The 15958-nt window shown below is 47.7% G+C and overlaps 1 protein-coding gene across 1 annotated transcript in view; it reads left to right on the forward strand.

The window, feature by feature from the left end:
* Positions 1-4388: 4388 nt before the first annotated feature.
* The window catches only part of VANGL1 (VANGL planar cell polarity protein 1), a 46307-nt gene continuing 34737 nt past the window's right edge, over positions 4389-15958 (forward strand). The window contains exons 1-3 of the mRNA XM_063148376.1: positions 4389-4469; positions 12289-12580; positions 14303-14429. Of these exons, the coding sequence (XP_063004446.1) occupies positions 12498-12580; positions 14303-14429 (210 nt within the window). The 5' untranslated portion in view covers positions 4389-4469; positions 12289-12497. The remainder of the gene's footprint in view (positions 4470-12288; positions 12581-14302; positions 14430-15958) is intronic.

A 15958-nucleotide genomic window follows, 5' to 3' on the forward strand; every position in this document is an offset into this window, starting at 1 on the left:
GTGACATCCACTCTCAGGAAAAAACTTTGCACCCCGTGCTGGAGGCTGAATTCAGAGTGACGTTTATACTTGTGCTGGCTCAGCTCACGCTTGTGTTTCTTGACAAAGCATTGCCTCTGATTCTCAGGGCATTATGCACACAAATTTTCTCTTTAGTGGCCTGTAACTTGAGAATGATCTTTCCCTTCTATTCAGGAAGTAGTAAAAGCAATACCAAGCACAGAAATCAATCAGGTTTTATGGACAAATGTAGACACGTGATTTTGTCACTGAATTTTGTCAGAGACAAAAATTATCTGGATATGTCACTGTGTGTTGGGGAAGGTGGAGCCTGGATTTTGAGGAAAGAAGACGACTGGTTTCCAAGGTGATGGAAGAAATCTACACTGAATCCAACCTCAGTATCTTAACAAAAATGGTGTTTGTGTGTATCACCAAACAGAGCAGAATCTGACCCACAAAAATAGAAAAATATAAGGATAAGGAGAGTGATTAATTTAAAATAAGTGAAACCAAGGTCCTGGAGGAAAAAGAAAAGCAAACTTTTGAGCTGATAGATGACTTAAAAATGTAACATACATGTCAAGTTGTGTGAAAACTCCCATTGCTTTACAGTATATGATCCTGGAAGAGAGAATGTAGACCTTTATCCAGATGATTTCAGTGAATAGCAGGTTGCTGATGCACTGTGATCAGCAAATCAAAGTGTAAGACAGAATGATTCAAAACCCTAAAGGATTTGCCATAAGAATGGATAATATCCCCATTTTAGAAAGTGCCTCATCTCTCTGTGTTTTTTTGTCCAACTCATTCTTTTCACAGTGAAAAGTCCAAGCCTGAGGAATGCAGTAGATGGATTAATAGAATTACATATGAGTGTCTTCTCTAGAATGCAGATGTCTATATCATTTTGAATGTCCTGCAAGTATGTGTATTTCATGTTGTACCACACCATTAACCCATCTTGGCCCTGGTCAGATGGTACTGCATTGGTGGGAAGGCACGTAGAACCTTCAGAAAATGTGATGAAGACAGGAACTGTCTGGATCCTCACGTTTCAGGCAGGAAGAGAATGTTCCTGCTTGCACTTGTAACATTTTCCTGTGTGTTTCTTCAAAGCTAAGGATAGAAACAACCCCCTCAAGGAGCTGTATGAAATGAGAATGCTAATCATGTTGCTGTTGAAAAAAGCAAATCAACAGAGAGTTTAGGAAAGAGAGAAGTTGCTTTTTGTAAAACCTGAAAAAGGCTTTGGTTTTGGTGGCTTAAGCAGAAAATAATTATTTAACTTGCTGAAATAAGTACAGGGCATAATTTCTTTGCTGCTTCCAGTGAATTTGAGGTTGCAGCATTGACATTCACATTATAAGAATTGCTTTTTTTTTCCATAGAAGAGAGACAAATTTGGAGCAAATCAAAGGTATTTATGATCTCATAAAATGATCTCAAGTCTGCTGTGGAAACAGATGAAGAATCTGAAATCATCTCCCTTTCTTGTGTGCCACTTCATGAAACAATTTAGGCCTGGCTTCATATGTGTGCCCTAGCTCCTCACCTATCTGTGTGTGCATCTGAGGATCATGCCGTAAAGCAGGGCCAAACCATATACTTGACCACTTACAAATCCTTCCTAAAATATCTCCTGGCCACTGTTCCAGCAGCAACAGGAAAAGACCAAAGCAGAGGAGAATGGAACAGTGTAAGTGTTTTGCATTACAAGCACGCTCTGGACCAGAGACCAACTTTGTTTGACATGGACATACTGGAGTCCACTAACATGATTCAGGGATTGGCACATCTGACACACCAGGAGCTGGGATTTCTTAGCTGTGAGAAGAGGCTTCAGAATGTAGTTGATGTGTGTAAATGTGTATCAATATGTATAAATATCAGTTGGAAGGGAATAAAAAAGTGGAGCCAGACTCTTCTCAGTGGGACCTAGTGAAAGGAAAGGAGGGAACAGGTGCCAACTGAGATGCATGAAATTACATTTAAATGTGTGAAAAACCCAATTTTTACTATTTATGTGTTAAACACTGGAACAGGTTGCCCATGGAGCTTGTGGACTCTTTGTCTTTGGAGATGTTCAAAACCCTGCCTGGCACAGCCCCGAGCAACCTGCTCTAGCTGACCCTGTTCTGACTGGAAAGACTGGACTTCCAGAGGTCCACTGCAACTGAAACAATTCTCCTGTGAATCTATAAGACCCATTCAGGTACCTTAAAGAAAACCCTAATCAACTCTAAATTTACCTCTTCAGTAGTGTACAGGAGCAGAGCACTTCACACATTTCTGAACTATGACCCTTCTACACAGGTAGCTTGACTCAGACAAAACATTTCCTTGTGTCTCAGAGGTTTAAACAGATGATGAGAGATAAACATGTAACAATATCTCAGAATCTGCCCCTGAGCCCATCTTCAGTGTATTCCTCCTTTGCCAGTCTTCTGTGTAACACCTTGACCTTGTTAGGAGTGAGGGGCTTCACTGCTGGGTCCAAGAGGTATCTGCACCAGGTCTGGGCAGGGCATGGGTGCTGGTTCTCACTGAGGTTTGTGTACACCCCTAGCTTATTTCTCTTAGCAGTCTCCTTTCTGTGGGGTACTCCAACAAGTCCTGCTGCTCTAAACCATGAAACAAGCATTGAGAAATCCTCTAAACCTTCTTGAGCAGCTGCTGGGGCAACATGGTAGGAAAAGAAATAGATTTAGCACAGTTTCTTTGTTGCTTTTAAAGATGTCTAGTTAAAGACCTTTGGTAAAGGTCTCTTTCCCTTGTTGATGTTTTCCCCTGAGTTTCCGTAGCCTTTCAGGCAGGGCAGTATCTCCCCCAGATGGCACAGGTAAAACCTTGCTCCTTGGATTGAGTCTCCCCCCTGCCCAGATGGGTGTCCTGCTTAAGCTCAAGCCTGTTGTCTTTTGTCACGTTTCACCCACCTCTGAGCAGGGTGAAATGTGACAAAATGAGCAAGCCCATGAGCCGTGGAGAGCCCTCAGCAGGCAGTGAGACTGTGGCAGGCTTTCAGCAAGGTGTCAGATGCTTTTCAGGGCAGAGACAGTCCCTGGAATGCAGCAGAGTACTCAGGCCTTGGGCAAGTTCAGACACATGTTGATGCATAATACAAGATGGAGCCTATCAGTGGATATCAGACTCTTCCAGTCAGTCACAGGGTTGGGTAGGCAGGTATGCCATGCAAAATAGGAGGTAATGTAACTACCAAATCAGAGTGGTATGGAAAGGTTTCTTGTCATTCCTGGTTGACTGTTTCATTGTGAAGTCATTCTGTGGGCTATGGGTGTTTGAGTAGGGGGCAAGCACCACAAATAAAACTGTGGCATTATGTTGGGAAAAGGGAGGGAAGGCAAAGTGGAGGGAAAAAATAATAGATGCCATCTACAGAAGCCACAATAAGGCAAAACATACATTCTCTAGTAAGAATAACTTCAGTTTCTACTGCATTTGTTCCGTTTGTTGCCTGGGTCATACCTGAGCAGTTCAAAGTGCAGGACTGGAATCTAGGAGGTCTAGATTTTCTTCATACATTTCCAGTTGTTAGCTTGTTGTATGTCCTGAAAACTTAAATATTTTTAAAGGGTAAAAAACCCAAAAGTAAAATGAAATAGGAGCAACATTTACATGTAGAAAAAATGACTTGTGCTAACACAGGACTCTCCTGTTTCCTTCCCACCTGCCCGGAGCAAGTGGTGCCAGGAATTTGGTGCCCTAGGTAGCCTTCAGGCAAAGCAGGCCCTTCTCCCTGGGCGGCAGGAGGCCCTTCCTCATGGCAGTCCTCTGGTGGCCAGGGGCAAAGGGCGCTGCGGCTGCAGGCTTTGGGTGGAGGAACAGACCGAGCCATCCCCAAAGCGAGGCATTAGAGTGCCTGGGAATACACTCAGCCTTAGAGGAAACCCAGGGACACGGTAGTCTGGGATGGGATAGCTCCAAGGGACCGATCTTTCTCTTGGAGGAGAAGGTGACAGCATAGGACAGGCGAGGAGCTTGGCTGGGTGGAGGAGAGCTGCAGGGCCTTGGAAGAGCTGCGGGGCTCATGGGCCGGGCACCGGGAGCAAGGAGGGCGGCGATGGGGAAAGCAGCGGCAGGAGATGTGAAGGAGCGTGTGTACGCCCGAGGTGCGGAGGAGGCTGAACTACGGGGAGAGCTTCAAGCGTCAAATGAGGCCTCGGGGCTGAGTAGCGGGTCCCACACAGCCCCACCAGGTGCGGCTGCAGCAGGGCCCGGCTCCGAGGGATTCCGCTGCCGGAGCCTCAGGTACCGTGAGGGCAGGCGAGCCTCGCCCGGGGGCGGTGGCTCCGGCGGGGGAGGGACGGGCTGCGGGGCGGTGCCGGGCACAGGAAGCGGAAAGCGGCAGCAGCGACGGCGGCCGCCGCCGGGAAAGGTGGCGGGGAGCGGCGCGGCGGCGGAGGGTCGGGTCGGTGCCGGCAGCAGCATGGGACGCCCGCGGGAGGGAGGTGAGTCCGTCCATCCGCCCGTCGGTCTGTGCGGGGCCGGCCGCGGTGCGGGGGGCGATGCCGCTGCCCCCACCACGCCCTCCCGCCGCCGGGACCCCGGTGCTGGGGCGGCGGGAGCGGCGGTGTGGCAGCCTCCGGCTCCCGCGCCTGGCCGCAGGGTCCGTGCCCGGCCGGGCGGTGCTGCTGAGGGCCCCGGCGGTGCCCGCTGCGGGGCCAGCCCGCCGCGTCCCGCTGCCCTGCCCTGCCCTGCCCGGCGCTTTCCGCGCTGCGCGCTGGTTCCCGTGCCTGGGCGATGGTGGAAGGCGGGCGGGGGCCTCCCCCCTGCCGGCCGGGCTCAGCCTGCCCGCCGTGAGGCTGCGGGGGCGGCGGGTCCGCGGTCTCGGCATCCCGGGAGAAGGCGCTCGGTGCTGGCCAGGGCCGTGGGCGCAGCAGCGCTTTGCTGCCTAGCCTCGCCCTGCAAGGAGCCGTGCGCTGTGGGTGCGAGAGGCTCCGTGCTGCTGTGAATGCTCTGCCGGCGGTGTCATGCCTGCCCACGGCGTGTGAAACAAACTGCTCTGTGTTTGGGCTCATCCCGCTGGGCAGCGCGGGAGGGGGAGCAGGAGTGACGGGAACGAGAGCTGCTGCGAAATAACATTGGGGGTTTGGTTTTTTATTCAGAAGGGTGTCAAGGTGGTGAACTGACTCTCTTATGCCGAGGGTTGAACTCTTTGAATTGCAGAGTCGGTGAAAGCATAAGTGACTTGATGGCAGGGTTTTCAATCTGAGGAGGCAGCTGGGCGATTCTGTGGCTGTTTGGAGCAGTGGGATTTTTTTGACCCCGGGTTTGTCAGTAATGAACTGCCCACAAGATCTATAAAGAGTTAAGAAATGGAGTCACGCTGGCTGGAAGTGCAAATTAGGATGTTATGAAGTATGTTCTGTGATATCATTGCCTGTGAGCTCAGCCTGACTTCAAGGAGGAGAGTTGTGGAGAAGGGAGCTTCAGCAGTGCTTTGCCGCCTTTGAAAAGCTTCGTTCTGACCATGCTTGGCTCTTTTCCCCCACTGGGGTTTGGCTATGTAGCTGGCCACAGCTACGAGGCCAGTGTTGGCTCAGTGATCACTACAGTTGTTAATTTTGAAAAATAAATGTAAATGGAGTCTTGTAGAAAACCTCCTTTAAAAATGTTCCCTATAGCTGAAATTTTGGAATAATCCCAGGCTGTACTGGAACCAGCCAGGCAAATATCTAACTGCTCCCAGCCACCGACCAGCAGCTCCCAGTGGTTGCTTCTGGCCTTTCTGGTTTTGGTTAGCAGTGGCAGTTGTTCCTGGTGGCTGTTGTCTTATGGATATGTGCACCTGGAGAGGGCTTCCTGCCTTTGTGAGACTGGGATACAGTACTAGGACAACACTACCACAACACTGCAGTTGTACTAGCAGAACTGCGTGTTGTGTTGTTGTAGCCTGCCTTCCTTACACCTCTTGCAACCAAAGCAAAGGATGGTGTCAGAAATGTGACTTTGCTGCTGCAGGGCTTGTGCTGCTGTGTGGGGAGCTGAGAGGCAGACCTGAGTGGAGATCTGTCATGTCCAGTTCTGCTGGTGGGAAATAGTGAGCTCCTGTTTCCCCATGTCTGGTACTGTTGCTTGGAAGAAGAAAATGAACCCATGTAAAAACAATCTTAGTACTTCTTTTAATTCATCATTAGCCTGTATGTCAGGATTTTCTGACTTGGGTCAAATTAAAAATCAATGGTTATTTCCTCTGGGGTCAACACCTTTGCCCTCTCTCCTTGCAAGGGCAGAATGGCATTGGACTTGTACAGATTTGAGCATGAGGGAGATGTAGAGAGACTCCATTCTGTGGCATCCCACTGTGCTGTGTCCTGGGGATTTTCTCAGGGTCTGTAGACTTCTTTTTTGTTGTTCTAGATTTAAATAGAAAATGCTGGCAGATATGAAGTGTGTTAAAGGAGGGAGTGCTCTTTCAGTAGAGAAACCTTTTCCAGTTCATACCTTTTAATGCTAACTCAGTATCTAAGTGCTGTGGCTAAAAGCAAGTACTGAAAATGAAGTACAGGTACTGCCTGTTGGGGTAGGCAGAGTCAGCAGTGTCTTGTGAGACAGTTTTCCCCGTTTGTTTTGTTTTAAATGTCAATATGGAAAACTGAATTCCTGTGCACAGTCCCAGGTGCCCTGGTGTCCTGAGTTGAGGCCACACTGCCTTGTGCCCCGCTGCATGGCTCTGGGGTTAAGGGGAGCACTGGAAGATCTGGCAGCATGGAACAGACCCATGAGTGAGGAAGCACAAGCTTTCACCAGTCTGACAGGATGGCACTGAGGTGTAGTTTGCATGATTGAGTCTCAAATGCTCATCGTGCTTCAGAAACCTGGACAGCCCAGATGTGCCTCTTGGAGTGGGCAGAGGACATCCTCCAGGGAAGTGTTTCACAGATGGGCCCCACGTAGAGAGCTTCCAGCTGTGTAACAGGGGGACAAGAGGCTGGGGGGTCACTGCTTGGAAACTCTATGCTCACTTGAGTGGTGGTTTTGCCTGGGTATTTCTCTTGTCAGTTGCTGTGTTTTCAGACCTGTGTTGCTGCATGTTCTGATTAAACAGTGGATTGCTTCAATGAACCAAGTGGCTTTTCCTTCTGAAATACCTGTGTCATGGACTAATGGTTTTCAGCTTTGGGGCTGGAAATTCCAGGGGATCTGTGAAATCTTTCTGAGGAGCCTCTGAGAAGCAAAAGAAAAGAGAACCTATTGCTAAAGGGCTTGAATTTGTTGATTATTAAACGGGTTTTTTTAGAATGAGGGGCAAATCAAGAGCCTCCACCATACAGTAAAAGCCATGGTTTAGTTTTTTTTATATATATATCTAAAATATATATGGCCAAAATTGACCTTATTTAATGACATGCAAAAATAAATACAAATATTTTAGAAAAGCCTTGTTTCCCAAAGCTCACTGCCCGTTAAAACTGGAAGTCTTGGCTCTGCGAGTAGATGAGCATGGATGAACTTATGTGCTTCCAGATCAAGTTGCTGGATTGGGGCCTGCTCAGGAAATTCAAAAGCAAGAGGTTCCTGTGGCATTGCTCATAGGTCTTACTATGTCTGCAGTTGAAGTTACGCAACTTGTCGTTTTCCTGAAGTGAATAATGGGAATGTGCTGCAGCAGTACTGTGCAGCCAGGCCAGTGCTGGAGTTGGAAAAGCTTCCTCACTGCTTAGCCGTCTTAATTGTTTTTACTTTTGAACCCTCAGCGCTTGAGGTTCGGTGTGTTTGATTTGCAAAGCTCTTCGTTTCATTAAATGAAGGGGAAAAAAAGATTTCTCAGTGCAATAGCTCGTGGGCATCCATTACCCCGCAGACAGCTGGTGCTGTTTAACAAGTGAGGCTGACGGCGTTTGGAGCTGCATTCTGCGCACATCCTCACGGACACTTGTGGCTGCTTTGCGCTCCAGATGGCACTTCCAAATACACACAACTTCATGAACTGACTGGTAAACCAACTCTAATTGATTGCAAGTTTTAAACAGAGCAAGATTCAAACTGTGCAAAGATTTCAAAGATGAGCTGCTCTGGAGTTATTTGCCTCAACTTCACAGGGGAAAATCCATTGGGAAAGCATGGGATGTAAAGGGAGCTGTTGTTTGCGTTTGCCCTCTTTGATTTAAAGATGTAACTTGCTCTTTTAAATTTCTCTTGGGCTGGGAGCCAAACTTCTCTCCCTTGAAGACGATCACAAAGCAAACTTCATTGGAAATAGGATTGGGCTTCCAGTGTGGAAAATAGCAATTCAAAAGAACTCTTTCTGAGATTTATAAGCGTATGAAAAGAGGGAGTTACAATGAGTTGTGTAGCTGCATAGAAACTGTAATTACAGTGATCTCTGGGGTATTCAGGGGTAGCTACATTTCTTCACTGTCATGCAGGGTGTGGCAGTCCTCCTTGCCAGCACAGGGTCCCAAAATTTACTTCGGGGTGCCCTTACCATTGTTTTCCATCTAGTACTTGGCTTCTTTCTGTCATCAGTGAATAGGGGAAAGGCAGAGTGAGAGTGCTGGCCCTACTGGGAGCAGAGTTCTGGGTGTACAGTTTATACAACTGTCGTGGTGGAGCAGAGGAGGCATTCCCACCTCCCCTCTAGCTGTGTGCTTGTGCTGCTATTCACCCTGATGTTGGTTTTGATGTTTTGAGCTGTGCTGTGAACTAGGTCACGGAAAGGATCCAAGACAAAAGCGTGGCAGGGGGGCAAAAAGGGATTTTTTGTTTTGTTTTCCAGCAGTGCTGTTTGCTTGCTGAGAATTGTGTTGACACAACTGAGAGTGGTGAACCGTGGTGCGGAGGTGGAAGCTACTTACACCAGCTTTCTTGTCAACGCTGAAATACAGTGCAACTGTACCCTCGGGCCAACAGGGCTTTGTTTCATGCAGGGCCAGAAGCTCTGCAAACAGACCATGCCTTCAGCAGAGTCCTGCAAGATGTAATGATCATTTGTGAAGCCATTTCAATTGGCTGTGTTGTACTCTGAATTCAGGCTCTTTTGTGAAGGGATGAGGCCCCAGATGATGGGGCTGCTGCTTTAAGCAGAACACTTGTTCTTGCCCAGAGGGGTAGGGTAGGAATCATCATTAGCAGTGATTTAGTAGTGGAGGTGCGTGAAGACTGTGCTCAGTTTGGATATGGTTGTGTTATGAAGGACACAAGAACAGCTTGTCTTCTCTAGGTCTCCTCAAGCTCTAGTAGTGGCCACTCTTGGGTTGATGGCTAATCCAGTGTTGACTTCAGTCTGTGCAATTGGAAGAACTCCAACCCAGAGGTGTAGTTTAGATTGTTAACTGTATTTTGGTCCCTTCCTTACCTCCTCCACGGTAGTTTCAAAAGCTTTTGTGGTGTCAGGCTGCCCTGCCTTCCTGCTGTGAAGTAGATCAGGAGGTGGGTAAGTGGCTTGGCATGGCTGTGGGGAGTGCGTTTGGACTGTGCCCCTCCCTCCTTGGCTGGGAGTGGTGTCTATCTAGCAATCCAGGCTACCCTCTGTTGGACAAGTCTAGGAAGCCTTCTTGACAATCATTCTCAGTTGGACACCAGGCAAAGCCAGTGGTCTTCTGCTTTTTGCAGCTGAGGTCGGGCAGAGGTACTTTGTTCTTGGCTGGCCTGTGAGTGCCTTGACAGGAAGATTATTTAACCACCGGTGTGTCCTGCAGTTGGGGCAAGGAGGAGGTGCAGAGTCCCTGAGTTCATCCTAGAATCCTTTAGGTTGGGAAATACCTCTGAGATTACTGCTTTTGACGGTGATCCAGGAGACTTGATGGTTTTTGGGGGCCGCCTTGTTGACTTTTCACAGAGCTGTGTCAAAACCGTTGCTCTTGCTTACACAGAAAGGGAAAGTTGGCATGATCCAGCCTGCCCTGAGGTTCCTGTGTTGGTCTTTTCTGCCTGGTGCCCAAACACTGCCTTGCTTAACTCACCATCAAATGGGCACTGCTTGTTCATGGTACCTGTCCAGGCAGCCTGTGCATTTCCACAGCAGCCTCTGCCTGCAGAAATGTTCCCAGAGGCCTCCAGAGAAGTATGGTCCTGTGCTGATGGGGTGAGAGGGGCCAAAAGAGGAGCTCTATTCCCAGTCCCTGCCTCAGCTCTGGTTCTTTTACCTGGGATATGGGGAAAAATTCTTCTATGTGGTTAGAGGAAAGGGGGGAGAGTTTATACTTTCCTAGAGGGCTAGAAAAATACGTAACCTTAACTGATACATATCACTGCATTTTAGGAAAAGGAAAAGCAAGGAGGGCTGCTGGCATGTATCTGTAAAGGTAATGGCTGTTCTCAAAGGAACTCCAGTAACATCACAGTGGTTTAGGACTACAATAACTTGTCACCTTTTGTTCAGCTGAGGGTGTTTCTGGTCCGTGGTGCCTAATGACTGTAGAGTCCTGTGTAGCCATCTCCTCATCGTGCTTTTTGAACGCAGGGGTGTTGTGGCCTCATCTCCATTTATCAGAGGAAGACAGGCAGAGAGAAAGGATTTTTCTGTGTTGCCTAGCAGGACAGTAGAGGTAAAAATCAGCTTTAATGAGCCTATTGCTGGAGCAGTAAGGTACAGGCTGTGTGCAAATCCAGGGAGTTAACGAGTGTTAACATCACATCCTGGGCTGGGGGATTTTTTTTCTTGTTACAGTAATGATGCCATTTTCCAAACTGTGCTGTGCCTTGGCTTTGTTTAACTGTTTTTAAATCCATCCTCATTCCTTTCCTCCTGAAACCGGGCCTTATGGTCCCATCCTTAATTTGTCCTTTTCGTATTCTCTGAGTTACAATGTGCTCTTAGAGCTTGGGAATCCTGTACACAGGAGGTCCCCCTGCCTTTCTGCTTTCCAGGAGCCCTGGAAAGCCCAAGTGTTTTGCAAATACCTGCAGCTCTGGATGCAGTGGGGGTGCTGCTTTACTTTGTTGCAGATTGCACCTCCAGCCAAGGAACCCTGTGGGGAGGAGGCTTGGTTCTTTGGCAGTGCTTGCTCGTGGCAGAGCTCTCTGCTCTGCTGTGAGCCTCTGTGGAGGTGTTAATGGAGGAATCTTATGGCTTACAAGAATAGCTGGCCAAAGCAGGATTTCTGTTGTTGTCCCTCTGTCTTTGGGGAAGGAGAGGGATGAAAGCAGTGGTTGCCTTTTTTTACTGCTAACCGCTTCAAAAACTGCTGTGAGCAGAAAATTACAGAGGAATCTAATTTAAAGTGCTCTTTTGCCCACTCTGAAAGCATGGCATGGCTTCAGTGCTGTGTTGGCTGGAGGCAGCAGTTGCCTGGGCAGAAGGTGTGTGAGAGTGCTCCTGTGTGCCACAGGAGTGCTAGGCTGTGCCAGGGTACCTCTGTCCATAGCTGCAACCCTTCCCTCTTCCCTATTTGCATGTGTTTCCTCAAACCAGCGATCAGCTCCTTAACGCCCCTCCTTTCCATGTCTCTTCTCACCTAAGGCAGGATGTGGATTTGGAAAGTGGGATGATGTCTACCCTTCCTTCCCACAGGGCTGGGGGTTTTGACGTGTTACTGTTGGAAATTGTTCTAATGTTGCCCTGCTCCAAAAAGCATGACCCTTTAAAGATGTGACTTCAGCTACTGTTCCAATGGAAGTACATTGTAAAAGTGTGGCCCATATAAGCTAGACGTGATCTCTAATCGACTCTCCCCAGTGTTATTAGTATGTGTATATATAGAGACGATTTTTAATAAAATTGAATTCTTCGAGGCCCGAATTAGCTTCTGGAGACAAAGGTTACAAAGAGAGGGAGGTGTTCACAGTGCCATTGATTGTACAGTAACTAATGCCTGTATAATGGGCACACCTTGCAGTTAAGAAAACAAAGCAGGCTCAGACATGGTGGGCTGATTCTCTCCAGCATTTTTCCTAGGGAAGTTGCCCTCACCCCCACCCCTTCCCCCTGTAAATAGGCTGTAATGCTGCTGTTCTGAAGGGGGGGTTATTAGGGCTGTGTCATGCAGGACAAGAGATGTGGTGTCGAAGCCAAGCCTCGTCGTTTTTCTGTGGGTGAATTTTGGTATGTAAGGCTGCTGTGCCTTCTCCAAGTCACTGTCCCTACCAGGTGACCTAGACTGTCTCTTCCAGCTTTTTAGATGAATGGGCTGAACTCTGAAAAACAGATGCACTGAATTCATTTAAAGCTCTTCAAATGCATATATTTCACTAGATCAGAAAGAGAGGCTGAGCAGGACAGGCTTGATGAGTGTGATATGTGGCCAGAGTGAGGGAATTCCTGCAGCAGGGATGATGTCTTGCTTTGCTTAGAATGCACTTCCATGCCTGTTTCTCGTTTCTTAGGTCAATCGTGAGAAGCCAAGCACCCTCCCTCCCCTCCCCTCTGATCAGATTCCTTTTAAGTGAAGCTCACTCAGTCTCTGAGGACCAGATCTCACCGATGACTGGGAAGCAAAGAGTACCCAGGAAAGCACTTTTACCACGGACTCCACCTCAGGAGCACCAGGAACTCATCTTCTGAATAAAATCTGTGCCCCTTCCGTGCACACCCGATGTCTGCTGCGATGGATACAGAATCAACATATTCGGGATACTCCCACTACTCAGGTCACTCCAAAAAAGCTCACAGACAAGGGTAAGGAAATGTTTGTTTTCAATTACTTACTGCTCTAAGTTAGGATATGTCCTATAGGGAAAAAAACCTGTAAGCCAGGATAAAATCGGTGGACCCAGATGTCTGGAGAAGACAGATGTGGAAAGTCCTTGTGGGGAACACAGTGAGGAGACTTGAAGCTGCTAATTCATTGATATTCAACCTGTTGGATGCATGCTGGGGTTGTGTGGCCAAAAAGATTGGGGTAGTGCCAGCAGAAAGAAAAGATTACCTAACTCCCCTCTTAAAGGGTGAGGGATGAGTACAGTATCTGGGGAAAAGACGAGTTAGACTTCCTAAATTGATAATTGCTAGTTGTCTTCTGATGCCATTTCTTTATTCTGTAATAATAAGGTTTCCTGCCTCTCCCCACCCTCCTCCAGCCTACTCTGTTAATGGTGTGTTGAGGTTTTTTAAATAGAATTTGAGTGGTACTTGAGTCGGCAGCAAGTCCTTTATCAGCGTTGATTGGATTAGAAGTCAGGCTTTTCTGAACTTGAATAGCAAGTCCTTTCTGTTGTGGTAGTTCAACAGCCTGAAAATCCATCTGCTCTGAAACTTTTGGAAGCGTTTTCTTTTCTTTTTTTTTCCTACACTATACTTAGTTTTACGTGTAAAATATGTGCCACTTACTGTTTGCAACTTATTACTGAGCTGGTCCAAAATAATTTTGCAATTCGGAAGCAATTACCCTGTGTGGTTGGAAAAAGAATTCTTCCATGAAGTCTCTTTGCTCACAGTCCAGTTACTGAGTAAAACATGTCTTGTTTGCCTTTTTTCCCTTCTTTAGCATCCAATCCCCAATACAGATTGCCCTTTTAAACTTAGAATGCTATGTGGAAAGATGCCTTCAGAGTTCCAAAAACAACATAAAAATCCCAGAGCCCTTAAACTGGAAAAAGTGTCATCCCCTGAAACCTTTGGGCTTTGGTAATTCCAAGAGAGAGGCAGAGCTGGGATACTCATGTGTTAAGCCAGTCCCTGAGCACAGTGAGGGTTTCCAGTGCAAAGGCTGCTTTCCTGTCCATGTGGGAACGGGGAGGAAAGCATTGGTGGGCAGATTGGTGGGGCTTAATTCATCTTGAGATTTTCTCAGATGAGAAGCTGTGAGGTCTGCAAGGGTGCTCTGGAAATAAAGACTGGCCTTGTACCCTTGATGTTCTTGCTTTCTTTGCGAGAGGTTAACTTGAGGTTATTAACCAGTGGAAATAAACTTCACCAATTGTCCTACAGTGTTAAGGTCAGAGATGACAAGACTCTGCTTTGCAGGAACCAAAGCTCTATTGATTAATTCCTTATGTTAACTGGGCATGTCCCTGCAAGACACTTTCTTGTAGATGGAGAACTGTGTAGACCAGTAAATTCCAAATGGAAATGCCAGTTGTTTGGAGCATGCAGGCTTTCCCTTTGAGCAGAGCACTGATGGAAGGTGTTTTAGGGGGTGGCATGGATCCCTGTCCTCCCCTCTGCTGTCACTGAGGAGGTGGTCTGTCCCAGCCCCCAGGCTGTCAGCTTCTTTGGGCAAAGTCCCTTTCCACCTCCTCCAGAGCTTGTTTTGTCGCAGCCTATGTTGATCAAGAGAAGGACAGACTTGTCCGATCTAATGCTTGGGGCACCTGTTGCAGGTAGAGGTGCAGCACATTTCAGGCCCTGCTCCGTGGAGTAACTGGTAACATTGTTCTCCTCCTCCTCTGTTTGCAAAAGGAGCCGGGACAGACACAAATCTCCCCGAAGCAAAGACGGCAGTCGGTCGGAGAAGTCCGTCACTATCCAGACGCCGCCTGCAGAGCCGCTGCTCGGGAATGACGCCTCCCGGGCAGAGGAGGGCCAGGTAAGGAGGGCTGCAAACAAACCTGCAGGGTGTGTTGTGGGACAGGGCTGGGGGCTCGCTGCCTCATGAGAAGGAAGAGTTGGGAATTCTTTCTTTCTTATGAGAAGAAGGAATTGCTTGCAAGCTGTTTAGTAAAGAGTCATGGCTTATGGGTGCCCTTTGCTCACGCATACAGCCAAGGTCTCAGTCACTCTGTCTTGTTCTGAGGGTGCTGTTTCTGACAGCACCAGTGCTGATGTGACAACTCCTTGGGCACTACTTTGACTCTCTCTTCAGAGTGTCATCTGCCAGGCTCTATACAAACATCTGTTTCCATCGTCTCCCTGTGCGTTATTCAGGTCAGCCCTTTCAGCTGTATATGTATTTCAGTTTTTATCCAGGATTTGCTACAGGTAATCTTGTGAAGTGCATTACAACCAGGATTCCAATAGGGAAAGGAATCAAGAGATGTGAAACTAGTGTGAAATAGCTGTGAAGGAGGGTGGACTCAGAAAAGCTAGTACATTAACAATGAGTTTGGTAAAAACTAGAGTAATGCTGCACTTGGATTGTAGCTAGGATGGATCCAGTGCTCTGCTCTAGCAGGTGATGTAAAGGTGCATATTCATTTTCAAACAATGCCTGGTGCTGAAAGGCCTAGAATGCAGGATGCTTCAGTACCTCCTGGGCTGGATTTGGGGTTTGTTAATCCTTGGCTGTGGGGTTCCATTTCTGTCTTTACCAAAAAAAAAAAAAAAATCAGTGTGCAGCTTCCAGCCAAACTGTGTAACAGTATTCGTGTACCTAGGGGTGTGCTCATTTCATGTCCTGTAATTTGGTATTTTGTAATCAGTTGCTTCTTTTCATGAGTCCCAGCTGTTATTTCAAATAGTTCTAAAGGCACTGGTAAATTTCTAAGTCCTTGTTTTCATGCAGACCTCCTCAATTAAAACCAAAGCTAAATAAGTTGATGTGTGAGCCAGACTTTCCTCCTCGGGAGCAGAGTGGCCTCAGTTAGATCCAAAAGCCATGTACCACTAAAGATTTAGCCTCATATTTCCTCTCCTGTGAGGAGAGGCTGCGACAGGTGGGGTTGTTCAGCCTGGAGAAAAGAAGGCTCAGAGGTGACCTTATTTTGTGGCCTTTCAGTATCTGAAAGGAGCCTGCAGGAGAGCCAGAGAGGAACTTTTTACAAGGGCATGCAGTGATAGGACAAGGGGCAATGGCTTTAAACTGAAAGGGGGTAGATGTAGAGTGGATATTAGGAAGAAATTATTTGCTGTGAGGATGGTGAGGCACTGGAACAGATTGCACAGAGAGGTTGTGGCTGCCCCATCTCTGGAAATGTTCCAAGGCTGGGTTAGATGGGACTTTGAGCAGCCTGGTCTAGTGGAAGATGACCCTGCCCATGGCAGGAGGGTTGGAACTGGATGATCTTTGAAGTCCCTTTCAACCCAGAGCATTCTCTGAGTCTCTGGTTCCATATAAATGCGCATTTTTTTGCATTAGGCTGTAGTCCACTCTTTCAAGTGGCAAGAGTTGTAAGGGCT

Source organism: Melospiza melodia, chromosome 2 (assembly GCF_035770615.1).
Source record: "Melospiza melodia melodia isolate bMelMel2 chromosome 2, bMelMel2.pri, whole genome shotgun sequence".
In the NCBI taxonomy this organism is placed as follows: domain Eukaryota; kingdom Metazoa; phylum Chordata; class Aves; order Passeriformes; family Passerellidae; genus Melospiza; species Melospiza melodia.